The sequence below is a fragment of the Vicia villosa genome, linkage group LG2 (assembly GCF_029867415.1).
Source record: "Vicia villosa cultivar HV-30 ecotype Madison, WI linkage group LG2, Vvil1.0, whole genome shotgun sequence".
Lineage (NCBI taxonomy): Eukaryota > Viridiplantae > Streptophyta > Magnoliopsida > Fabales > Fabaceae > Vicia > Vicia villosa.
The window spans coordinates 194,135,568-194,163,313 of record NC_081181.1 but is presented as its reverse complement, the minus strand read 5'-3'; the positions used below and the strand labels follow the sequence as shown (position 1 = coordinate 194,163,313).

The 27,746-nt window shown below is 29.8% G+C and overlaps 1 protein-coding gene, 1 long non-coding RNA gene and 1 pseudogene across 2 annotated transcripts; 1 reads left to right on the top strand and 2 right to left on the bottom strand.

Moving 5' to 3' along the window:
- Nucleotides 1-10,596: 10,596 nt before the first annotated feature.
- On the bottom strand, nucleotides 10,597-12,764 carry LOC131647805 (AAA-ATPase At3g50940-like). The gene is made up of 3 exons (XM_058917635.1): nucleotides 12,686-12,764; nucleotides 11,301-12,305; nucleotides 10,597-11,178 (listed from the first exon to the last, which is right to left on the bottom strand). Exons 2-3 carry the CDS (start codon nucleotides 12,264-12,266, stop codon nucleotides 10,759-10,761), a joined length of 1,386 nt encoding a protein of 461 aa, XP_058773618.1. The 5' UTR covers nucleotides 12,267-12,305; nucleotides 12,686-12,764; the 3' UTR covers nucleotides 10,597-10,758.
- Nucleotides 12,765-20,632: 7,868 nt separating this feature from the next.
- On the bottom strand, nucleotides 20,633-22,093 carry LOC131647804 (AAA-ATPase At3g50940-like; annotated as a pseudogene).
- A 2,320-nt stretch (nucleotides 22,094-24,413) lies between these two features.
- On the top strand, nucleotides 24,414-24,853 carry LOC131647803 (uncharacterized). Its single transcript, XR_009297966.1, has 2 exons — nucleotides 24,414-24,503; nucleotides 24,604-24,853. It is a non-coding gene; the product is annotated as an uncharacterized LOC131647803 (long non-coding RNA).
- The last annotated feature ends 2,893 nt before the right edge of the window (nucleotides 24,854-27,746 follow it).

Below are 27,746 nucleotides of genomic sequence, written 5' to 3'. Positions count from 1 at the left end.
TATATATGAAGAATTATATCTGTGATCCAAAAAATTTTGATTCAAAAATGGTATACGGGAAAAAAATCTATTGTTAATATAAATATTTTTATATACGAAAATTTACTATTGATTTAGATATTTTTCTAAATGATACCTAAACATAAATAATATTTGTACACGGGAAAAAATCTATTATTGATCTAAATATTTGTATATATGAAAAATGGTACTTATGATCTAAAACTTTTAATTTAAATTTTGTTTTTGATTTAAAATAAATATATTATGTAAACAAATGTGCGTACCAAACCAGAACCCGTGCGTATGCACGGGTTTGTTACTAGTTATTGGTTAAAATAAAATAGATATTATTTTGATAGTGATATGTGCGATGAAAAGTTAATTATTTACATTGATATTAAGTATTATCCAATTTGATACGGTATAAAATATATATATTGATGCACATGCAAATTTGAAATGAATTACTTAATTGTGAAATAATAATGATCATATCAAATCAATTGTATTAAATAACCATACAAAAATAAAAAAGGACTCTGACATGGAAAAAGAAAAAAAAAATTGTTGATATTTGAAAATAAATCATTTGTTTCTCAATTAAAGACAATTGTTGATTAAAATAAAATAGAAATCGTCTTGATAGTAACCCGTGAAATGGAAAGCTAGTTGTCTGTACCCGTATTAGGTATTATCCAATTTGATACGGAATCAAATGTATATAGATACGCATGTAAACTTGAAATTAGTTATTGATTTGTAAAATGAACAATGATCATATAAACTCAATTGTATTAAATAAATATATAAAAAAGAAGAAGAAAAAAGGACCCGTGAGATGGAGAAAGAAAAAAGGACCCGTGAGATTGAGACATTAGTTATTTCCAATTTTTACCTTTTATTATTAATTTTAATAGAGATATATATTGTAGTCCTTGATAATTCAAATGAATTGTGGAAGCTTTTGAGACCATTTCGTGGAAAGCAACTCATTGGAAAAGCAATTCTGGAAGTCTGGAAAAATCATGTTGCGAAGAGGAAATCGATTACCCCATTTGAGGAAATCGATTTCCTGAGTTGTAATGTTTTATTTTTGGTTTTCTAATTAGGGAAACCGATTACCCAGTTTGTGGAAATCGATTTCCTTCACAATTTTGTTCTTTTTTAGCTTGTTTTTGCGCCTGTTTTGGTTCCAGCTTGTATTGGTAATATCCTATAAATAACCCTCATTTAGCATGGTTTGAAGTAAATGCCAATTATTAATATTTTCCTTAATTACTCTCTCTCTCTCTCACACACAGGGTGAAATCTATTCAGCGAGTGTTTTATAGTAAAATCTAAGATAGACCATTCAAAAAGCCTTAAAACCATATCAAATTCAAATTCTAAGGCGTACAACCTTGTGCCCGAACTACGTAGACTCTGATCCTCCATAAGGAGGTACGTAGGCACTTGGCAACAAGGCGAGTCCCCTTCCCTAAAATCTCAATCTTTCCCCTATTCAATTCCTTAGCTATAAACCTTGCCATAAACCTTTATCTTTGAAATGTTAGCCTTTAGGAAAGGGTTGAAGGTGCCTAACACCTTCCCTCGACCTGAATATAGTATCTTACCCTGATCTCTTAATTGCATAGATTTCCTATTCGCCTTGGTAGAATAGGTGGCGACTCTAAAAGCTAAATTTTTAGGGCAGGTTGCTACACACACTCGGTCATGAAATCTTATAACACCATTCTCATTGACTATGAAATCACCACCTTAACCTTGATTGTTTAAAGCTAATCGATTAACTAATCTGAAATAAGTCCTCTAACCTTCTTTAATCTCATCACTAATACCACTAGTGAGTTTCATCATACCCAGCTTCACACTTTGCAACGCGACTTCACAAACTAAACTCAAACCTCGAAATTTTATTAGCTCCAACTCTCTAGCCTTTAATATTGACAAATGCAACATTTTCTGACTCAATGCATCATCTAGAACTTTTCCTTTACCGTGATGGTAGGTTAATCCTAAATTATAATCTTTCAACTACTCGAGCCACCTCATTTGTCTCATATTCAACTCATTCTGATCGAACATATACTTCAAACTCTTATGATCACAGAACAAATAAAACCTGAACAAAAGAAATTCGTGTAAAAGAGTGTTTTAAAAAATATCCCTTTCTACAAACATAAGTTTTCTTTGCTTTTAAAAAATCTAAATAAATTATATTGTTTAAATATTTTTCTTTTCATTTGTTATTTTTCTTAATTAACTATATATATATATATATAGTTATTTTTGGTTATATTAGTTATATATAGTTAGATTGTTATTTTTCTTATCGCTTTCGTTTCATTTGTTATTTTTAATTGAGTCTCCTTCATGATTGTATGTCTCTGAAACAAGTTTTGAATAGATTACTTTCTAGTATGCATAATTCAATATTGGTTATAATTGAGGTTGATCATGATGTTTTTAGTCAATTGGATGAGTTAGTAAAACAAAAACCATATGTGATATTGATTCAAGTTATGTGAAAGGAAAATCTCAAAGTATTTTGAAAAACATGGAAAATTGAGAATTTATGTGCATTACTCAAATTATGTACATATCCTAAATCAAACAACGAAGAATGTGAAATTTTTATTTTATGTGATTAGAATCATAATTTACACTGATTCGAATCATGCAACACTATAACTTGAATCATAAGTTGCATTGACTCGAATCATGCAACCTCCTGTTAACCACTGCCTAGTTTGACTTGAGTCACACTTTCAACTGACTCAAATCACAATATTTTTTTTATGTTTCCCCTGTTTGATTTCGAATCAATCATTGCATTGACTCGAATCATGAACTTTCATGATTCAGATCAAGGTTACAATTGACTCGAATCATGCTTACAACTATGAGATCTTGTTTCTTACCACTTGCTCATTTGAATCAAATTATGATATGTTCTTGACTTAAATCTAACTAACTTTTTCATTCAATTTTTTGCTTAATCTCAAGCGCATATATAATTGTTTTTGTCATTTTTCATTCATATTTTACATTGTGATTTTTATGCAATCCAACACTCTTGCAAACAAAAATTATTTCATCTTCAATCTTTATTTTTAATTTCAGACTTTGATCAAGAGAGATTTGTAATTGTTAAAAGAGACGTTGTCTTGAAACTTATCGTTCTTGAAAGTTTGGCTTAGATTTTCAAAAAGCTTGCAAGATTGAGGTAGTTGTCATTGGTACTGACAAATTTTAGTGAAAAGAAGGAGGTTTTTCTCTCCATGAGACCTTGATAGTGACTTTGTGGAAGGCTATGGACAAGGGGGAGTTTTCTCAATCTTCGAACAGTTCCTCGCTCAAGAAATCGGTGGGATCAAGGGGTGATTGCCACACACGGAGACTGTGAGCATATTGGTGATATTAGAAGATTCAAGAAGCGTGAAACAATTAAAGATTTCGTAGAAGAGTTTTGTATTAAGTTGTATAAAAGTCAAGATTCAGGTAGGAAATTTATTTTTCTCATCATTGTTGTGGATTAGTGATTGTGTAAACTCTTGCAATATTAATCAAAATAAGAGGAACAAATTGGTTCCAATGGGAATCCATTGAAGAGTGGAGTAGGAAAAGCATTAACAAACGTTAAACCACTATATATCCCGGTTTACTCTCTCTCTTTTTTAAATTTAATTTTCGTAGGATATTGTATGCTCTGATTATCAATTCTTAGCGTAGTTTATCATTCAATTCAGTTGGTAGGAATCAATTACATAAAGTTTGGTTTTGTTAGAATTGATGTCTAATTAAGCTTTAATGGTGAATAATTTCTAGAAAATTGGTGAGGTTAGAATGTAACATTAATTAAATTGTTGTATAGGACATAACTTGCGTAATCTCCAACTAATCAATTAATTTTCGTTAGTGAATTGTCTTAAAACCATCTTTGGTATTTGTGGATTGAATAGGTATTAAAGTGATTAAATTCATATAAGAGTATAATATCTTTATTTTCACTTTAATACTTTCGCTTGCATTTTGAAACACCTCTGATAATCTATTTTAGAAAATTGGTCGAAATTTTATAAGGGTCTATTCACTCCATATAGACCATTTCTATTCCATATTCTCATCCAACAAATCCATCATATTGTGTGGTGTTTGTGGAAAAGCTTATTTGATTCGGGGAGATTCAAAGTCCACCACAGTGTTTGGTACTTGTGTTAGATGATTGCAAGAGAGGTCTTGGTGTGAGGCTCGTTCAAATATCTAACATAGTGAAAAATTCATCAAGGTGTGAAGGGACTAGATGTACCATTGGTTTATAAGGGGAACTAGAATAATTTCTTGTGTTCATTTATTTTATGTAATTTAATATCTAAAGTTTATATTGCTAATAACATATAATTTTCATATCCAAAGAAAATTAAGAACATAGCGCAAAATCGAGAAAAAAATTAGGAAACCTTAATTCACCCCCACACTCTTAGGTTGCATCTGTTGAAAGTATTTTGGGTAAATATTTTCTAATATATCGTATCCACAGAGACTGAGTAATATTATTGCCGTTCTATAGTTAATTTATAATGAGTCATGAAAAGTATTGATTTGATTATGTGATCTCGAATTGTAATTAACAAAATAAGATTTAAATGTATGAAAGCTTAAAGACGAATAACAATGGTGAATGAATATGTTGAGTTCTAGGGTTCATCAACCTATTCACATACAATAATCAATTAATCCACAAGTGACCATTATTTAAGTTATTATCTTCATTCATCCTTAAAACTGATATTATGTCTAATGATAAATCTAGAACCACCTCTACCGGTATGATATTCGATCTCTCATAATAACTATAAAGATAAAGGGAATGAACAACGATGATTTATGAAAACTTCTTCAAAACCTCATCTCTTATTATTCATCAACAAGTTAATGTAAAAACCTAGGGCGAAAGTATAAACCATATCTCTCGATTGATAGTTCAACAATGATATAAAATAAAAGCAAGGTTTTTCATTGATAATAAAGCTTAAACAATTGTTCACATGAATTAATCAAAGTAATTGTATCTTCATAGGTTAACTACTACCTTAAAATCAACACAATGGGGTTTAGCTCTCCATAGACATGAAAAACACACAAGATTTCATGGATGGATTCATCTTCATCAAGGGAATGTCTTCAATTGATGTTAAATTCTCCGTCGGAAATTGCTTTATGCTCTGGAATAGGATTTCTCTCTGAAATTCGTTCACCAAAAATCTCCCTCTTATGAGGATTATGGCTTCTATTTATAACAATTTGGCCTTGTAACGTAGCCACCGCGACGCGGCATGGGCTGGCGCGGCGCGAACCCAAGTCAGAATGTTCTTGCGCGTCTCGCCCACGATTGGCGCGGCTCGCCCTTTGCTTAATCCCACTTATTTGTGATTTCTCTTCTTCAGAGCCTCTACGCTTGTGTGTTTCTTCGCCTTTGCTTCTTAACTTCAATATCTGCACAAATAACACCCAAAGTGACGCAAATGACTCCACAATTAGCATCGAACCTCTAAAGTTCAATTCTAACTATAAAATCCTTCAAAAGCACAAGATATATTCACTTCCAGCTCAAAAGGTAGTTAGTTTGACAAATGAAAACACTACTAATTCACTCCTAACAAACTCTCCCCAACTTAGAGTTTTGTTTGTCCCTAAACAAAATTACTTACCTCAATGAATACAACAAAACATTCCAGCAATCATGCAACAAGTTTTTCAAAAAGGTTTTTCAAGTGGTTCGATTCAGTAACCAAATCAGATACTCTTCCTCTTCCTGCAAACTCAGAACATACACATGAAACAGATTTTGAAAGAAAATTACCTCCAGAAGTTCAAAACACTACATAATTGCAATTGAATCAGCACTAATCACTCTAATAAAAAAGTATGATGAATAATAAAGGGGTTAAACACTCATCCAAACAATTAAATCAACAAGAATCCATATCATATGTTCACCATATTGTTAGCATCAAGTCCTGTGGAATCTGAGAATCAGAAGGTCTTTCCAGGGTTGTAATGTGGTTTAGATTTAAGGGTTGTTCCTATTCTAGGGAAGCATCCGAATCATAACTCCTTCCTTTTTCTTTATACCTTTAACCTTCTCACCCATTCCTCTTTTTCACTCGTAGCTCGATGTTTCTCTCTTTTTTTTCAACAACTGTTTGCTTTCAAACGTTGTTCTTCTTTTGTTTCTTCTATTTTTTTTTCAAGCTACAAATTTCTTTTGTTCTTTGCAAATCACCATCTATATACTTACTCTTCTTTTGGTTATGACTCTCCCCAACTTGGAGATCAACCTGTATTTAGATTCTATGCATGCTCCCCTAATTTCTATGAAGGTCGAAGAGAAAACACATCACCAAAATTTATGGTTGATGGTCCAAAACAAAACTTTTTATTGAGATCAAAACTCACCAGGTGTTTCCTTGGTGCATATGATGAAATTTATCTTGACCTCAGGCTCAAAGAATGGTTAGCAAAGGATCACACTCTCATAGAAGAAAATAAGTTTTAAGATGGAATCGGCTCAAAGCAACTCTCAGATTCAAACAAGTGCCTAAATCACTTCCACAGATTTCCACAAAACGATGCGACAACTGGTTTAGCAAAATACAAACATGCCAAAGTAATCGATGGTCTCCTGCATATAGTAAACAATGGAAAGCTTTCCTCACAATGGTTAAGGCTAAGCCGATCCAGCAAAAATAATTGTGTACCATAAAGAACTTCTATTAGTATTTACTACCACCCTATGTTTCATGCACACACTAAGAGTTAAAGTTTGAAATTTCATACCTGCCTTGTCATTTTTATTGAAAAATAAAGGGAAAAATTAATTTTTCAAAAATTTCCACTCACTACCACTTTCATGCATGTTGCTCCATTGTTGGCATTCTCATTGTTTCGATTGAGCTTTTCATTATGCTGTAGAAACTACTCATTCTAAACTGGGGATAAAACAAACTAATAATAACCAGAAAATTGAAAAATGCAAAAGAGTAAATCCACCTCCAAACTTGAACTAAACATTGACCTCAATGTTTCAGAACAAGCCCGGGAGGGTTGACGTATTGCCATATCAATTGCTTCTTCCTAGCTTTCACCGGAAAGGTCCCCATATTATTTCCTGAAATAAAATAAGCAAAACAAAATAAAACATTAGAGGTGTGGGTTACCTCCCACGAAGTGCCTCGTTTAACGTCACATGGCTTGACGGTTCATGGTTGAATCATCAACCATTGTCTCTTTTTCTTGGTACTTTTCTTATCAATGTGAAGCCCCAAAAGTATTTAAATTCTGCTTGTTTGGTTTCTTCATCCTTAATTCTTACCACTTCAACTCGCGATCTCTCTTCCTTCATTTGTTTTTTCCTCTCCTCAAGAGAGATAACCTCCTTATCCGTTAATTTCTTCGTCGGTGAGAACCTATCCTTGATGAATTTGACAAATTTTTGCTTTAACTCTAAACCTTCTAAAGATGGGATGGTGATTTGCAAACGGCTAAACATTTCCATTGGCCGAAAGTAATGACTCTCATTCCCTTCTTTATTAGGAACTTGTAGAGGAAGTAATTCCAATGAGAGTTTATGCTCTTTTGTATTACTACTCTTCTTCAACTCTAAGTCCATCATATTCTCTTTTGAAAAAGTTTCAACTTTTGAAGTTTCTAACTCATTCACGATTTCTTTGATTATATCCTCCTTTTTTGTTCCTTCGACTAACACATCATCTGCATTTTTAGGAGGTCTTGGATAAGGTAGCTTCATTGAGGGCTCATGCTCACTTTCTATATTTTTCTTGATGTTTATATGCTCTATATTATCCTTTTCAACAACATCTTCCTTGTCATCATCATTGTTTGCAACTTCCTCATCAATCGCTTTTACACTCCTTATAGAAGTAGCATTGCAGGTTTCTACACAAGTCATAGGGTTTTGAAAAGTTGAGACTTGACTTACGTTTTGCTCGGTGAAGAATTTGGTAAGTTGAACATCTTGTGTTTCCCGATTTTGTTGAATGGCTAAAGAGAATTGCATGAATTGATTCATGGTTTCCTCTAACTCAGTAGGTCCTCTTTGATAACCTTGATTATAGTGTGAAAGCACTTGTTGTTGGTATTCATGGTTAGCCATAGGATACTCCATCGCATCTTCCGGTGTGCACCATCCGTTATCATAAAACTCATTAACTTGAGGCGTGAACTGTGACACACTTTGAAGGAGATACTCCATTTGTTGAAATAGGATCTCGTTTTGAGCATGAATCGCAACATTTATATTTGGGTCCCACATTCCGACAAACAAACATCTACAAAACTAGCAAACAAGTGAAATAACAACTAAAAAAAATAATAATAAAAAATCAAAATTAAAAGACTATTGCACTAACAAAATCTAAAATAAAGTAACTAACTAAAAATCTAAAATAAAGGAACTAAACAAAAAAATCTAAAATAAAGGAACTAAACTACAAATCTAAAATTAAGTAACTAAACAAAAAATCTAAAATTAAGTAACTAAAGAAAAAATCTAAAATTAAGCAAATAACTAAAAATAATATGACTATTGCAATGCATGCAATATTGACACAGTCCCCGGCAACGGCGCCAATTTGTTGAAAGTATTTTGGGTAAATATTTTTTAATATATCGTATCCACAGAGACTGAGTAATATTACTGCCGTTCTATAGTTAATTTATAATGAGTCATGAAAAGTATTGATTTGATTATGTGATCTCGAATTGTAATTAACAAAATAAGATTTAAATGTATGAAAACTTAAAGACGAATAACAATGGTGAATGAATATGTTGAGTTTTAGGGTTCATCAATTTGCTTAAGTTGACGATTCATTGGGTAGTTGAAAAGATAGTGAATAATTACCTAATCAATTGGCTTGGTCTTAAAAAATATTTTTAAGATATAAAAAGGTTAGAAAAAAGACTTGAGTGTGTGTCAATTGGCTTAAAACTTATGAGCTACTTCATTACTTTTATAAGACTCTGGTCACTTAGACAATGACAACTTGACGGACTTTAACACTATCTCTCTTAAATTGTTCCGAAGCTTCAAGATTCATTGTCAAATACAATGATCATATAAGCACTTCAATCTTGAATCTCTTTTTTTAAAGAGTCTTAAAATATTTTTTTAATTGGGTCACCATCATTAAAGAGTTGACAAGTATTGTCACCGACGTCAAACATCAACCGTTGTCGTCATCAAAATTTTCAAAAAATCTTTTGTAGAATTATCAATTTTATACCTACAAACACCTAAATCAATAGACCTTGTAACTTCAATATTTTTTACTATGATTGAAAACCTTGGACATTTTCTTCCAATCCATAGTAACTTTCCCCAAATTTCCAACAACACCACTTCCATTATAAGGTCCACACCTCAAACTACAACACATAAGCATTTATAGTCACCTGCACCTCTCCTTAAATAACCGACACATGTGACATTTGCCTATGGTTATAACATACTAGAAAATTTGTTTTTAGTGACCGAGACCAAAAAAATTTGGTCATTGTAGTGACCGAATTAGCTACCGAAATAAAATATTCATGAGCCAATTTTAATAGGTCACCAAATCGGTCAATAAAATACATCAGTCATCGATTTAGAGACCAAAATTTAGTGACCGAAATTTCAATCACTGTAGTGACCGAATTAGCCACCAAAATTTAATATTCATAAGCAAATTTTGAGATGTCATTAAATCGGTCATAAAAAATATTTTTTATGCAATTTAATTTATATATATAAATTAGAGACCAAAATTTCGGTCACTAATATTTTTTGTTTTGTTTTTTATTTTTAATTCTTTTTATTATATTATTACTTCCTTTCAAATTTTTTAAAGTTTTAATTCTCTTTCAATTTTAATTTTTAATAAAATTTTCATATTTTTTAATGTTTTAACATATATGTTTAAATATAAAATATAACAATAGATGTGAAATGGTATAGTGGTAAGTTGTTCAATTCTTAGGTATCACTACTTTTTATTTTATTTTATGAAAAATAACACTAATTCAATTTTTTAGCTTTTTTGGTCTCTTTTTTTGTCTCTAATTCGATCACTAAAAGCGAATTTTTTAGTAGTGATGGTGCCCATCATCTAACTTGACTCTTAAAGGAGTAGAAGGAATCAAGGATAAACTCAATGCTTCCACTAGGGGTGTGTAAATTGCACTCAAGGTCATTCCCAAAACCCCTTACACTTTCGTTTCTTAAGTACATACATTCTCCATTCTTTGGGCATTTTATCATTAACGCCCACTAACACTTTCTCAGCACTACCAATGGACCCAGCCTTCTTATCTCATACATTGAGATATCCAAACCAGAAATCACGATCAAACTATTGAACAAGATACTTGTAAGTTTATCGATTGGTTTGATTCGTCCCTGATTATATGATATAACTTTCCTTTGTCTCTAGCAATTTAACTTTGCTTGTATCACACGTATATGGACTACTCTTATAAACAAACATCGAGCAAAATTAAAATTATATAATCAGATGAGCCATTGTTTACAGCGACATAATGATGCTAACCATGTCATTTCTTTTTCCATTAACTTACTGCTCCTTTAAAAAAGATGATCAAGATCCTACTCAAGATAATCTCAACTCTCAGGTAATCTACTTAAACTTAATGTTTTATATGTAAATTTTATAGTACAGAACCAAACATGACCTATATATTTTCTCTACCTAGTTCTTGTTCTTCATCATTGTAATTTTCTTCATTCTTAATCTCTTCTTTGATCATTTTCTTAGTTTGGAGGAATTTGATAAGGTCTTGTAGGATTTCTGTAGCATCAACATCCTTTGTAAGCTCTTCTGCTATTTCAGCTGGAGTAACTTCAACTTGTCCTAAAAGTTGTTCAATCTTTTCGTACAGTTCATGTTCGCTAATGCAAAGATAGTTGATGGCTAATTGCTTAAAAGCATAGAAGTTACAATATGACAAATGAATCTGCTTGTCCATTCTACCAGGCCTTAACAAAGCAGGATCAAGTCTTTCTTTGTGATTTGTTGTGAAAACAATTATGTGTTCCTCTCCACAACACGACCAAAGACCATCAACAGCATTCAATAGTCCTGATAGTGTCATCTGTTGAAAAATTATAATCAAACATTAGTTTAAAATTTTGTCATCATTGTAACTTTGACATGAACAAAAGAGTTTGATATAGTCGCATTCGAGTCATCCCTTATTTATACTGAAATACATACCTTATTGGATCCATTATCAACCACTTCTTCATCTTTTTCTCGGTTCTGCAGATTAATAGTGCAATCAATATCCTCTATCACAAGTATAGAACGGTTGGACATTCTGAGAAGAAGCTGCCTCAAGCACTTATTGTCTATTACATCAGTGAGATCCAAGTCATAGATATCATAGTTGAGATAGTTAGCCATGGCTGCAATCAAGCTAGACTTGCCAGTACCAGGAGGACCATACAACAAGTAACCGCGTTTCCAAGCTTTTCCCGTTCTTCTATAAAACTCTTTAGCCTTCACAAACTTGTCCAAATCATTCACAATTTCTCTTTGAAGCTTTTCATCAATTGCAAGAGTGTTGAAACTCATTGGATGGTTGAACTTAACAGGTTCATGACTCCAACTGTTATATTCATTTGAGTGAATCTTAACAGCTACGTTTCCTTGTTTAATTTTCTTAGCTACTTCCATCACATAAGGCAAATATGAATCAAAGATCTTATTCTTGTGTTTCTTGTGAAAAGTTATCTCGTATGATCTTATTTCTGCCACAGACGAGGACTCATGATCGTAATGACGAATTCTCGACGAGTCGACAGATATGCAAATTAGTTTCCACTTTACACTAACACCTTCAAAAACATCACTCACTTCTTCATTTCTATCAATATTGAATGAAAGCTTTTTATGATCCTCGGATTTGCTTACTTTAACTCTATCTGCTGAGACAGTTGCTTTAGTTCCAAGGTATATTTCTGCAGCCTCAAAAACTTGGTTTCTTGCCATCCCTTGAAATTCTTCAATGACTATGGTGAATTGCGCCGAAAATTGACGAAAAAGATGATGAATTCCTGATTGAAAAAAATGTAGAAGCTCATGAGGAACGAGTTCATTTGTGATAGTCCGCATTAGCACAATTGAGGTAATTGCAGGTACAAGAGCTTTGGTATCAAACATTTTTGTGATTTCAGTCATTGACGAAAATCAGAATATTGAATGCAATAGATTGAAATCCTGCAAAACATAGGAAAATAATCAAAATTATAATTTTGTTGAGATCCAGAAATGAAGACGTGCATAGCAAGGTATTTGAATAAAGAGGCCATTTAAACCTAAAAAATAGAGAAATCATAAAAACAAAATAATAATAAATTTTAACTTGACGTATAAGACTCATATCAGATTTAATTCTCGATCAAGGTTGTAAAAACCACCGCGACAAAACGGTATTGAAAAAATGCCAATATGACTATTAACTATGATGAAAAGGAAATCGTGGTTAATTTAACCGCGACAACGACAACAATCAGTATCGTGTGACTATCAATCAATATTTACACACATTCACATAAACAGAAATTGCAAAATAAGTAAGTTTTGGAAGAAAATGTTACCACGCAGGAAGATCAAATGTTGCTTTCCTTCTTCGAGAGCTCAGACTAACAATACTAATTCTCTATTTATCAATAAATTACGAACGAGAAAACCTACCCCTACTTTCTTTTTGGGTTCACATATATATACTGCTAAATATTTAGATCAAAATGTTAACTTTTTTACCAAAGTTTTGATTCCTTTCTACAATTGGTTAAAAAAAATGATTATAGATCATTTTTTTTTAAATATATGGCACTGTGGCAGGATTAAAATAATGTGTACATTGTCTATTTGTATCTTCTCAATCTATAATTATTTCAATCTTCCTCAATCTTAAATCTTAACCATTTAATTAATTTAATGATAAAATAAAAAAGTGTACATCCTAAACAACATATTGAAACAAAATATTAAAAAAAAAACTATTTTTGTATATAAATTTGACATTTAATTGGGAAATTATTTAATTATAACTCCTCTAAAATCTAATTTTTAGACACTATAAACAAATAAATATACTAATTGCTTAAAAATTATTTTTTTTCTACTATATAAAGAATATAAATAATTTTTTCTGGAATACAATCAACAATTAATTAAATATCTTAATTGATTAAAAATTTATTTATTTTCAATAAGTAAAGCATACTCACATATATATCTTTTCTCTAAATTTAAAAAAATAACAATAACAATTGATTAAAAAATTGATTTTTTTTTTAATTTATAAAACATAGGAAACAATCTCTTTTTTATTTAAAATACAATCAACAATTAACTATACTAAATGATTAAAAAATTGATTTAATTACAATACATATGCATATTCAAATATCTATTTTTTTCTATAAAAAAAACAATACTAATTGATTAAAGATTAATTTGTTTTTATTATATAAAGCATGCAAAATAACTTTTTTTTAAATACAATCAACAATTAATTATACTAATTGATTAAAAAATGTATTTTTTAATGTATAAAGATATTTTTTAACAAACAATTTTTTTTATCAATTAGTATTGTTAATAATTTTTAGAGAATAGACCTTTGAGTATGCTTTATATATTGAAAAAAAGTAAAATTTTATTCAATTATTACTTTTAATTGCTTTTTGAGAAAAATAAATAAAATTTGAGTTTGCATTATATATTTAAAAAAAAAAAATTTAATCAATTGGAATTGTTAATTAGAAATAAATTAATATTTGAAGATGCTTTTATATTTACTCTCTCCCAAAATAAGTGTCTTTTTAACCATAAAAAGTTATCTCAAAATAATAGTCTTTTTACTTTTCCAATACAACATTAATTAATTTGTACCAACTTTATCTCTTATTTACACTCTTTTCAAGTCATATCAATATATAACAACCAATAGTAATTAAGGGTAATTTTGTAAAAAAGTTATCTGACTCAATCATTATTTTTCTTAAGTAACAACTTTAAACGACATTTATTTTGAGACGGAAGGAGTATTTATTTTGACATCAAGATGCGTTTATATGTTGAAGAAGTGTAAAGCAGCTATCCCCCAATGACATTAAATGAGGTAATTGAATATAGCATAAGATTTCACATTATTCGGTTCTCGACAGCTTTCATTTAGAGAATCTAAAATTTTCAACTTTTTCCATATAGCTAGTAAATGACAATGGATTTCTCTTCATCACGAGGAGCACAGAAAAAGGACTTATCTTTGTTCACAATGCATGTGCTCTCTGTATTTTGACTGAAAGCTTCACTTGTCACATTGAAGTCTACTCTATATATAGTGTATGAACAAGTTTTTGAAAAAGGTGGCATTAATAAACCAATATTTGGATGGCAAAAACATGATACACGTTGAGCTCACAGACATAAAAGTTATCTGACTTGTTCAGACAGATAAGTCTACGTATATTGTCCATGAGGTTAGCGTGATTGATCTAACAATATTATTCTGAAACTTCAAGGAAACAGGAGGGAGGCATAGTAATTGATTAAAAATTAAATTTTTTTAATCTATAAACCATTTAAAATAATCTATATTTTTCTTCTGAAATACAATCAACAATTAAATATATTAACTGACTAAAAAATTATTTTTTTCTATATGTAAAATATACTCACCAATTTATCTTTTCTTTATACTAGAAAAAACAATAACAACAAAAAAACAATAACAAATAATTAAAATTTTGATAATTTTTAATATTCAATTCATACGAAACAATCTCACTTTTTTTGGAAATACGATAAAAAAATTCACTATAATAATGGATTGGTTTTTTTTCAATATAAAATCATATTCAAAGATTTATGTTATTTTTGAAAAATTACTAAACAAAACTAATTAATTAAAATTTAATTTGCTTGCAATATACAAAGCATGCGAAATAATTTAATTTTTAATGAAATACAATCAACAATTAAGTATCTTAAGTGATTAAAATTTTATTTTTTAATAATTTTTAATCAATTATTATTTTAAGTTTTTTTAGAGAATAGATCTTTGAGTATGCTTCATATATTAAAAAATATTTATCAATTAGTATTGTTTATTATTTTTGTGATAAATAAAGATCTTGAATATGCTTTTATATGTTGAAAAAATAAGAAGTTTTAATAAATTAGTATCTTTAACTGTTTTTAAGAGAAAAGAAATAGATATTTGAGTATGCTTTATATATTGAAAAAAATTCAATTTTTCAATCAATTATTATTTCACCAATAATCGATTAATTTTATATATAAACATAATTTTTTTTAAAAAAAATATTTTGCTCTAATATGATTCTCTTAACATATGCACTTTGGTTATTTTACCTTGAGAAAAATTGAGCAATATAGATTGTGAGGATCCAAGTCCCTACATTGTCATCTAGATAATCTTATTTTCCATTTCATTTATATTATTTTCATTAATTTAAATTAATTTATAAAAACTAATATTTAATAAAATTATATTAAAAAAAGAAATTACAATAAAAGGAAAACAATGTTTCATTATGTTAAGATTTCATTAAGAATTCCATAATACACTAAGTGTAATTGAGTTAATCATTACGGGTGTGTTTGGTGGAGAGAAGAAGTTGAGTTAGAGAGAAAGAGGTGAGAAAGAATAAAAGATGAGAGAAAGAGATGAGAAATAAAATAGATTTGGTGTATTGTTTGGTATAAGAGAATGAAGAGAGAAATAGAAGAGAAAGAGATGATATTATTTTTTAAAAAGACTAAAATATCCTTGAGTTAAAATCAATATATAACTTATATTTAATTTAATTAATAATATATTTTTATTTATTTATAAAATAAATTTGTTTTAATTAATTATTACTTATATCCCATAAAAATATATTATTTATTAATAAAAAATTATCAATCTAAAACCTAATTTTTTTAATCCAACGTGTGGTTATTTTTTTATAATCGAAAAGAAGAAGGAAATAAATTATATTTTGAAAAAGCAATGACATATAAGACTTTGTGGACATCCTTTGCTATTTCTTCTCATTTTAGGGGAGAAAGAAAAAAGGTATGGGTCCCACCATTTATTCTTCTCTCTTCTCATTTTCTCTGCTTGCCAAGCAGAAGAAATCCCCTACTTCTCTTCTCTTTCTCTCTTCCCTATCTCTCTCTTCTTAATTTCTCTCAAACCAAGCAAAGCCTACAAGAGGATATATATATATATATATATATATATATATATATATATATATATATATATATATATATATATATATATATATATATATATATATATATATATATATATATGAATATTTATTTTTTTGTTTTTTAACTTTTGTCTGAATCGTCCTTTCGAATTTTCAGTCCACCAGGATGTCTCTTTTTCTCTAAGTTGCTATAGGTTTTCGACTTAGCGGACTTGTTTTGTTATTTAGGCGTAGTATTTCTTGACTGCATCCTAATTCACTGGGTGTGGCAATTCTTCATTGTCCATTGTCATGAGGATTAGAGCTCCTCTTATCACGTGATGGATCTTCATAGTTAGGTGTCCACTTATCACGTGAATCTCAGTGAATCGTCAAGATCTTCTTTAGAACCAAATTAAATCTCCTTCTCGAAATACTCGAGGGCAGACCACATAAAAGTCACCATTCTGACCTTCCACCAGTCATAATTTGAACCATCTAATATAGGTGGTTTGTTGTTGTATCCTCCATTCTTATCCATAGTACCAGAATATATTCTACCTAGAGCTCACCCAATAAATAGAATTAGTTCAAAGACTAAACAATCTCAGTTTACAACTTATCACATAATCACTACCCTATGTAATTTCTACATAGGAACCTCCTAGATATGAAAACCCTCTCTCACTTCCCACAATCGCCCCAGTAATAAAACCAGTCACAAACCTGTGACAAGAACCAAAGTAGAAGATTACACTTCCAATAAACAATACTTAGTTTTGCTTAAAAGCTTTAAACTAAGAACAATACTCAACTCTTTGCTTAAAAGCTCATGAGTGAGAACAATCAGTCTACCTCAATGTATCAAAATATACATGAGTGACATACACAAAAACACAAAGAGCTTGTTATTTTAGGTTAAAAAAGTCCTTATTTATAGACTCTTGCAGTATTGGCTTGGACTCTTAAATCAAATTCAATCTTCTACTTTAAAATCAGCTGCAAGATCTTCACACAAAAATAGGAACAAATCTTCAAAGTTTCCTAAAAACTCTCCAAGAGCCTTTTTATGAAACCAATCAAATATGGATTGTTCCTAAAACATCCTTGCTTGGTTACGCCTGTATGAGTAGTAGAATCTTCTAGAATCTCATATTTTTCTATCAAATCTTCAAGGATTTAAACCAACTGTACTGTCATGATGTTCTGGTATAACGTGTCGCAACATCTGTCGGAACATCTGTAAAAAATAGTAACAACAAACTTTGTTGTACCAGTTGGTTAAGATGTCATGACATCTTGCTCAACATCAGTTAAGAACCATGTTTTAGCAAAATTTATGTCAATCATAAAACCATGGATCTAATAGATACCGAGAAAATGTTGCAGGATCCATGCTTGAAAATGGTTCTGATGAAAATAGTTAATATAAATGTACAAGTATTGTGTAATTAATAATTAATGTGAAATTAATAATTAGCATGTATGTAAATTACGTGGAACATTAAATTGTTTCATGTCATTTGTCTCATCTTCCAATAACTAACTTCATCTAATTTGGAGTATAGGTAAACTAACGAAGATATCTTGTAGTTATACTAGTGAATCCTCTCTACAAGTATATGAAGTAGTAAAGGCATACAACATCGACATAGGTGAGATTTTTGTCCAAAAAGGGTAAGATAATTAATATTAATAATAAAAAAATATTTTCGATACAAATAAAAATGTAATAGAACAAACCTTGAACTCAAATGATTTTCTGCTCTTGCAATCTATCGTAGAAATTTTTTTCAAATTTCCTTAGGTTTCAAGTGCTTCATACGTTTTATTTAGATTTTCAATATTATTAGAGAACTTATATAATGGACGTCCCTTAGGTTTCATGTGAATCACTAATGGTAGATTCTTGAGCGTTGATAACCTTTAAATGGACCACAAAGATTTTATTAAGGTATTTGATTGGAAATAGTGAAAAAACATTTTAGTATCATCTCGGTTTTTAAAACAGTCGAGGGGTTAGAGTAAATTTTTTTTTTATAATTTTTTATTTATTTATCCAGAATATTAAAAAATACATTGTATGCAACAAATCTTCGCAGAATATCAAGATTGTTTACCTAGAATATTAAAATTACAGTATGAGCAGGTTCCATACAATATTTGTTGCATACAATGTATTTGTAATATTCAGGGTAAACAATGTAATCATTTTTGTAAAAAAAAATCATTTTATTCTAACCCCTCGGTGAAAAAAAACCGAGGGGTTAGAGTATTTTTTTTTTAAATGGTTATATTGTTTACCCATAATATAAAAAATAGATTGTATGCAACAAATCTTCGCAGAATATCAAGATTGTTTACCCAGAATATTAAAAATAAAGCATGTCCAGGTCTCATACAAGATGCTAGAGATCTACACTCGAATGTCATAAATGCCTTCACCAAAATTGATTGGTAATGTTATCATTATCACTTTCTTCACTAGCGTGTACAATTTGCATTCTTTGAATGCATCCAACTTCTAATTAGTTGTTTGTTCCAAAAATTAAAAAATGTTTGTTCTGCACTTGCAATCCATCAGTAAAGACTTTTAGGAATAAATCATAGTTGTTCAAAACCTTCAACATCAACACCACTGTTTGAGATGGATTGCAAAAGCTGAAAAATGTTTTGTTCAAGGTAGAATAACATTTTTTTTCAGTTTTGCAATTCATCAAAAAAAATTGATGCATTCGACGGAGGGGCGGGTATAAATAAGATAACATTAGGGTGAAATCTGTTCAGCGAGTGTTTTATAGTAAAATCTAATTATTTTATCCCTCGGGTTATCAAAGAAACCTAATGATTAAATTATTTATTTTACGTATTTTAACAAATAAAAACATCAAATGCATAGTTGGGATTCGAAACATGTCCTGAATGGTATATCACCTCGGTTTTTAAAACAATCGAGGCCACAAGTTGTTTTTTTAATATATATATATATATATATATATATATATATATATATTTTATATGAGAATGTGAGAATGAATCTGAACCATTAGATTTTAAAATAAATGGTGGAGATTATGGGTGAATCTTTTTTTTCTCTCTCCTACATCATTTATTTCAAAATCTTAGAGAGAGAAAAAAAGATTCATCAATAATCTCCACCATTTATTTTAAAATCCAATGGTTCAGATTCATTCTCACATTCTCATATAAAAAAAGCATTCTCATATGATATGCCCTATATATATATATATATATATATATATATATATATATATATATATATATATATATATATATATATGGTGCGTCTTGGAATAAAACCTCGATTTTTTTTTTAGTTAACGTGAAAGTTTCGTCATGAAAAGCGTTATTTGTTGTAGTGATCTTACCAATTGGAAGAGGAAATGATAATGTCTCAGAGTGTCATTTCTCAACAAATACTGACAAAGACCATGGTCAATACAACCATATCATGAACTCCAAAAGTCCTTCGCCCCAGATGCTTCTAATACTTTTTAGAACCATGGTTCATATGGATAACGAAAATTGTCTATCTTCTTACTGGAACTAGAAGTCTAGAACCTTATGGCCATAAATTGTTGTGATGAAAATCATTTTCTTGCACTGACTTTCGTATGCTCCAGTCTAGTTCTAGAGTATGAGTGTGAGTCTTAGTATGTGTTTGGAAAATTTGAAAATCATCAGATATTGAAAATAACTTTCAATGGCCTTAAACATGCGGCACCTGTGACTCCCCATACTACCAAATATTGGAAAATCATTTCATAAAGTATCTATTTGTGTTTCACTGACCAAGTGATTGATTTTTAATTTACATATGTAACCTTTTCTTTGAGGTCAATGAGAAGAACGTTTGAGCCTCCCTCCGATTCAGATCCTAATCTGATGATGCAAAGACCATATTGAAGACCTTGCTCATAATTATAGTACATAAAAAACAATAAACCATAAAAGTGCTTTTAGCATATTTAAGGTTTGATTATGTGCATTGAGAGAAATTATTACTATATGATTCTAACCTTGCATTTTCTTTAGTATTAGCCTAACTCCTACTAGATGAATGTTAAAGTTTGAACTATAAAAAATAACATCAAAGAACTTGAAACTTTATATAGTTGTAATATCCCTTTGTAGGTTTGATATGAAAATCAATGACCCAACTCATCAAGATAATCTCTAGTCTCAAGAAGAAGCCTGTAGCAGTATAGAAGTAGCTCTACAGAGATTTAGCTTAACATTTTATATTACAGAACCAAACATGACCTATATATTTTCTCTACCTAGATTATGATCTTCTTTAATATTTCTTCACTCTACCTAGATTATGATTTTCTCTACCTTTTGAGAGACTTTGTTCTCCGTCCCCGTCCTCGCGGGGGGAAAATTCCACATCTTTGGAGCCCCAAAAGGGAAATCGCCACGGGGATCTCTGCTAACGGAGGCAAGTTCACATTCCTATTCTTAATCTCTTCCTTGTTCATTTTCCTGGTATGGAGGAAATTGATAAGGTCTTGTAGGCATTCTGTAACATCAACATCCTTTATTAGCACTTCTGCAATTTCAGCTGGAGTAACTTTCACTTGTCCTAAAAGTTCTTCAATCTTTTCATACAGTTCATGTCGAGTAATGCAGAGATAATTCACTGCCAATTGCTTAAAAGCAGAAAAATTGCAATATGACAAATGAATTTGTTTGTCCATTCTACCAGGTCTTAACAAGGCAGGATCAAGTCTTTCTTTGTGATTTGTTGTAAAAACAATTATGTGTTCCTCGGAACAACATGACCAAAGACCATCAACAGCATTCAATAGTCCTGATAGTGTCACCTTGTTGTGTCCATTATTAACCATTTCTTTATCTTCTTCTCGATTCTGCAGATTTATAGTGCAATCAATATCCTCAATCACGAGTATAGAACGGTTGGGCATGGTAAGCATCAAATGCTTCAAGCACTTATTGTCTATTACATCAGTGAGATCCAATTCATAGATATCATAGTTGAGATAGTTAGCCATGGCTGCAATCAAACTAGACTTTCCAGTACCAGGAGGACCATACAACAAGTAACCGCGTTTCCAAGCTTTCCCGGTTCTTCTATAAAACTCTTTAGCCCTCACAAACTTGTCCAAATCATTCACAATTTCCCTTTGAAGCTTTTCATCGATCGCAAGAGTGTTGAAATTCATTGGATGGTTGAACTTAACCGGGATTCCAACAATCATATTCATTTGAGTGAATCTTAACCGCTATGTCCCCATGTTTAATTTTTTGAGCTATCTCCATCACATTAGGCAAATATGAATCAAAGATTTTGTTCTTGTGTTTCTTTTTAAAAGTTAGTTCGTAGGATCTTATTTCTGAAATGGACGAGGAGTCTCCATCGTAATGACGAATCCGAGACTTATCGACTTCTATGCAAATTAGTTTCCACTTAACACTAACACTTTCGAAAACATCATTCACACCTTCGTTTCTATCAATATTGAATGAAAGAGTTTTTTGATCCTCGGATTTGCTTACCTTAACTCTTTCTGCTGAGACAGTTGCTTTAGTTCCAAGATAGGCTTCTGCAGCCTCGAAAACTTGGTTTCTTGCCATCCCTTGAAATTCTTCAATGACTATGGTGAATTGCGCCGAAAATTGACGAGAAAGATGATGAATACCTGATTGAAAAAAAATTCGAAGCTCATGGGGAATGAGTTCATTCGTGATAGTCCGCATTAGCACAATGGAGGCCATTGCTGATACAAGAGGTTTGGTAGCACACATTTTTAAGATTTCAGTCATTGATGACGATCGCACTATTGAATGCAATAGGTTAAAATCCTGCAAAACACAAGAAAATAAATCAAGAATATAGTTTTGTTTGGATCTTATTGCATGTGATGATTTCATGATTATTTTTCTTTCAATTGGAGTATACACAAATCATGTCGATGGGATCGTATACCATTAAAAGAGAAATTATAAAAGATAGAAAGGTTTAGGAAAAAATGTTACCACGCAAGGAGATCAAATGTTTCTTTTTCCTTCTTCCACAGCTCACAGTGATAAGTCTCTGTTTGTGAATAAATTTAGAAACAAAGAACCTACCCCTTCTCAGTTTTTAGGTTCAAATATACAAAATACTTAAATAAAATTATGTTATATAATTTTTTAAAAAAATCTTATCTCAGAAAATTAATTTAATTAAAAAAAAGTTTTTCACATTGTAACTCGTATTTTATATAATTATATTATTTCACAATTTTTTTTAATAATTAAATTGTTCTACACTTACTTTTAAAATTAAACAAGGTGATTTCTCAATCCACCCCATGAATCTCTTATGCACCGCAAAAAAATTCAAAAATGTCCCCAGTTTCCGTAGATACATTTTCAAAATCACCCCCTCTTTAAAAAATTGATTTTTTTTTACGTAAATGCATCTACGGAACACACTATCTTTTTTTCCTATTAATTTGTAACTTAATTTAGAATTTTCTCATTTATGCCACATAAAAAATTAACTTAATTTAAAATTTTCCCATAATTAATTTATTTTAAAAAGGGGTGCTTCCCAAAAATTAACATATATATTTTATATATAAAGAATTAACTTAATTTAGAATATGAAAAATACATATGAAAAATTCTAAATTAGGTTAATTCTTTATATAAAACATATAATATATAAAACATATAATAATTAACTTGATTCACTCCATATAAAACATAATAATTAACTGGATTCACTCCATATAAAGAAAATTTTCCATATTATATATAAAACATATAATAATTAACTGGATGCACTCCATATTCTAATTTATATGGAATATGAAAAATTCTAAATTAGGTTAATTCTTTATAGGCTCTGTTTGTTAAGACATATTTTCGAGCTTATAGCTTATGTCTTATGTCTTATAAGCTCATATGCTAATTTAGACCCGTTTGGTAACGGTCTTTTTATCACGAGCTTATAGTTTATTTTACTAGTTTATAGCTTATTTTCCAGACGCTATTTTAAATAGCATTTTAGCTTATGTCTTATAGCTTATTATTTGTTCTTCTTTTTTATCCTTATTATTTCAATTAAATCCATTTTTAATCCTTATAATTTATTTTAATTTAAAATAAAATAATTATATATTAAATATCTTTTATGTCATTTTACATTTATAACCGCTAATTTTACCAAACACTTCAATGAGCTTATATGCTATCAGTCTCAACCATCCGCTATAAGGTATAAGTCATCAGTCATCAACCATCAGTCATAAGCTATAAGCTATGAGCTAGCTTATCAATCAACCGCTATTTTTACCAAACAGACCCATATTCTTTATATTATATATAAAATATGGTGAATTCTTATCTATTCAACTCAAAAAGTTGAGTAAGGTTACTTTCTCTGTAAAATGTCTTGAAAACAATTATCAATTGTAATATTTAATAAATAATTAATTGTGTTAAAATTAGATGGCATCATATGATTGGTTGAATGTACACTACTCAACTTTTTTTTTTATGGAAAGAAAAGTTGTCCCATAAAGCATATAATAATTAACTGGATTCACTGTATATAAAGAAAATAAATTACTCCCTCCGTTCCTTTTTAAGTGTCATTTTAGAAGAATTTTTTTGTTCCTATTTAAGTGTCGTTTTATAATTTAGTGTTATAATTTGTCATTTATACCCTTATTTTTTCAATAACTCCACCTCAAATTTTTCAATTAGTTATTGGAAAAAGAGAGTGAATGATTGAATTTATTTGGAAAGAGAAAAATAAATAAGGGTATAATAGAAAAAGTAACTCTAATAATCCACTATCTTGGTTGAATAGCTTTTTTCTAAAACGACACTTAAAAAGGAACGGAGGGAGTAATTTATAATAATTTTGTTTGACTATAATAAATTAAAGAGACGGACATGCTATTAAATTATTATAAAAATGTTTTAAAAGACTCAATATTCTTGCCAAACCCGACCTCTTAATTAGATTATGAGATCCAGGTGAGATACTTGTCTGAAAATTTTAAAAAAAAAAATTATTATAAAAATGTTGTAAAAAAAGTCAATAAATAGCTCTTCTTGTAGCCATTTCTGTGCATTCATTTTTAAGATAACATGGCAACCAACATCAACTACGCCTGTTTTTTCATTGCCATTCTATGTATTGCTTATGGTTTGAATCAGGGTAACACATTTGCATTATCTATATCTAATTTAAATATAATTCTTGTTCTATTATGTTAATACAATGTCTACAGATTTTGACTCTATTTATTTGATTGTAGGAGGAGCAGAAAAATATAAGATTTGTACTCCCATAGGCAATTGTCCAGGTGACAATCGAGGATGTGTTGATTATTGCGAAGAAAGGGGGTTTCCTAAGGGAGTAGGCCAGTGCCAAGATCATGATCAGTTATGTTGTTGTGTCTGGGAATAGTTATGTTGTTGGAATTGACGATAATTGTATCTTCTCAAAGTTTATTCAAACACACTCTATATGTAGTGGAGAAATAAATACATCAATTTCGATTTTTATTCATATGTTTTAATAAATTTCGGTAGCTTCAATTTAAATGAAAATTTGAGATGTTTATGATGTTATTATACATATGTTGTGCATGAATATTACCATTACAACATATTTTGAAAACTAAAAGAATTCTAATTGTATTTGTAAAAGTATACCAATGATAGTTTTACTAGTAGAGATAAATAAAGACACACAAAGAATATCTTAAATTTAATTGAGTTTTCTTTTTGTGTTTTTCTTTTTCTTATAAGCTTTATGACCGGTCTTACACGAAAGTCAAATTAAAGGTTATTCAATGAATTAATCTTCAATATTGTTATGTCATCTTATTCAATGAATTAATCTTCAATGGTATGTCATCTTAAAGACAATATTGAAAATTAAGTATGATTGTCCTGTATCCTAGATCCTAATATCCTTCAACAGAAATAAATGTCTTTTCAATCATATATTTATCGACATTAACCTATGTCAAACTTGGGCCAATGTAACAAATTATGTCCCATTGGTTATTTTAGCCCTGTCATGCTATTCTCTGTAAATTACTTCAAACGGAATGAGCTCTACTAGATATGAGATGAATGCAACTGTCACTTTGTATGCCACTCAAATTTTATAAAAGGGGTTCCCAGTAGAGATGGAAAAACAACCAATATCCATGGATATTTTTTAATAAATTAAATCCGTCATGGATACGTAGCAAATAGCTTAAAGGATATCCGTAGATAAAGTATATGAATACTTAAATATATGTTCACAAATATCCATATTTATTAATAAAATATAAAAATTATTTAACTATTTTTAATTTATTATACTTTATATTTTCATCTTCTAAATAAATTAGAGCCTGCTTGAAATACTTTTGATTTTTAGTTTTTAAAATTTGTTTTAAAAATTGTTTTGAAAACTTTTATAAAAAAGAAAAATGACAAAAGAATATGTTCGACACTTTAATTTTGAAAATTGTTTTAAAGATTAAAAAATGAGAAAAATTGTTTGGCACTTAAATTTGAAAAACTTTTTTTAATAGAATTAAAAAAAATAATGTTTAGCACTTAAATATATTAGAAATGAATAATAACTATTAAAATAAAATAATCTATTATAGTGTGTAATAGAAAAACGTTTGATAATTAAATCAAAATTTTAAGTAGTATTATTGTCGTTAATATAAAATAATTACTATATTATATTAATATATAATTTAATTGTACATATAATATAAAAGAAAAATTGAAACAATTTTTTAGAATTTACTGTAGCTTAAAATATGAGCTAGAAGAAATACTTCTAATGAATCATCGCTTGTCTAAAAAATATAATTTACTTTGTTTTTGTTAAAATTAAAAAAAGAAAAACTAGGCCATTAATAAAAATTATTAGTTTTCTCCGTGTTTTTGAGTTTTAAGAAGAGATAAAATACTCAAAAGTCAAAAGCAAAACACAATCTCCCTGTTTTGATTTTTTAGTTTTAAAAACAACCAAACTTAAAACAGATTTAGGAAAAAAAATTAAAATTTATAAACCTAACAACTGTTTTTAGTTTTTAAATTTTGGAAAAGAAAAAACAACCTTTAAAATGTTAATCAAACAGGCCCTTCGTCTTCTCATATTTCTTGTTACTTTTTGAAATTCTTTTTGAAGAAAAGTTTTTACATTCGGTTCTAATTTTTTTTAGCAAATTCATTTTTAAGCTTATTATATACTCTAGACCTCATTTAATAATTGCAACGTCCAACCAACCACTACCACCCTTCCCATAGTCTAATCAGTGCCTCTCTTCCTACTCATACGTCGTCCACTCTCTAACCATAACTCACAATCACAATACATTTTATTTGTTTTGAAAAAAAAATGAAATGTGTGGATATTATGTTTGAATGTTATTATATTTTAATTAAAAAGATGGAAATTAATGTCATGAAATTTTGTTAAATTGAGGGCGAATTGAATGGATGTTATGTGACAATAACTTCTTCAGCCTTTAAAAGAAGCTGAAAATATTAATTTTTAATAGACATTAAAAAACGTGGATTACCCCGCTTAATGGACACCCACGCAGATATGGGGCGGATACATCCGACACACATATCACACTATCCACCTCCATGGATATCTGTTTACATCCTTTGTTCCAACACTCATTTCTCTTACCTTCTCTCTTCAACCCATAAACTCTCAGCAAGTTTCTCTATTCCAAGTTTCAATTTTGCAACAAAATCTCACAAAGCCATGACACCCTGTTTCTTCTACCTTTCCTTTATTATTTCATGTGTTTATTTGGAAGAGTAACTATTTTGGGAGGGTCATATATCATAAGAATAACACTGAGGTATGTGAGTTATGGAATAGGTGTTTGTGAAATTTGTGATGGGGTACATGGAGAGTAGATTGGACGTTCCCAGAAATGAAGCTCTTTAGTAGTAATATGAGTTATTCTATTGATATTTTTTAGGGTGAGTCACGTAGAGATAATAACATTGTCTTAATCTTCTTCCTAATCTCGATCCCAATATCCTCCTATGAAGAGACCATGAATCATGATTCAATCTACTTGGAAGATGATTAGATTGGATCCTTCCGACTAAACTCGGAGCTTCCCAACACTGAGAACAAGGTTGGAGAAATTTTGAAGTTGTATTTTTCTTGTGAGAATATTTGCATGCAGCAACCTCGAGGGGGTGGATATAATTTTACACTAGATTGATCGGGGACTTTGATATTGGTATCCCTTTTACCATCTATATTCTATGATCCTGAAGTTTGATAATGTTTCCCCTTCACATCTATAATCAAACAATTGGGCATTTACCTAGGCCTTCAAGATACTTTGTTGGGGTCTTGATATTATTCCTACATATGACATATTCTTTTTCTTCTATGATGCAAAATAAG

What these genes read in the sequence shown, in the direction of transcription:
- LOC131647805 (XM_058917635.1), bottom strand. Translation starts at nt 12,266, where the DNA reads ATGACTGAAATCACAAAAATGTTTGATACCAAAGCTCTTGTACCTGCA. An exon ending in TTGATAATGGATCCAATAAG is followed by an intron (nt 11,179 to 11,300) that starts GTATGTATTTCA and finishes ATTTTTCAACAG; the next exon opens with ATGACACTATCAGGACTATT.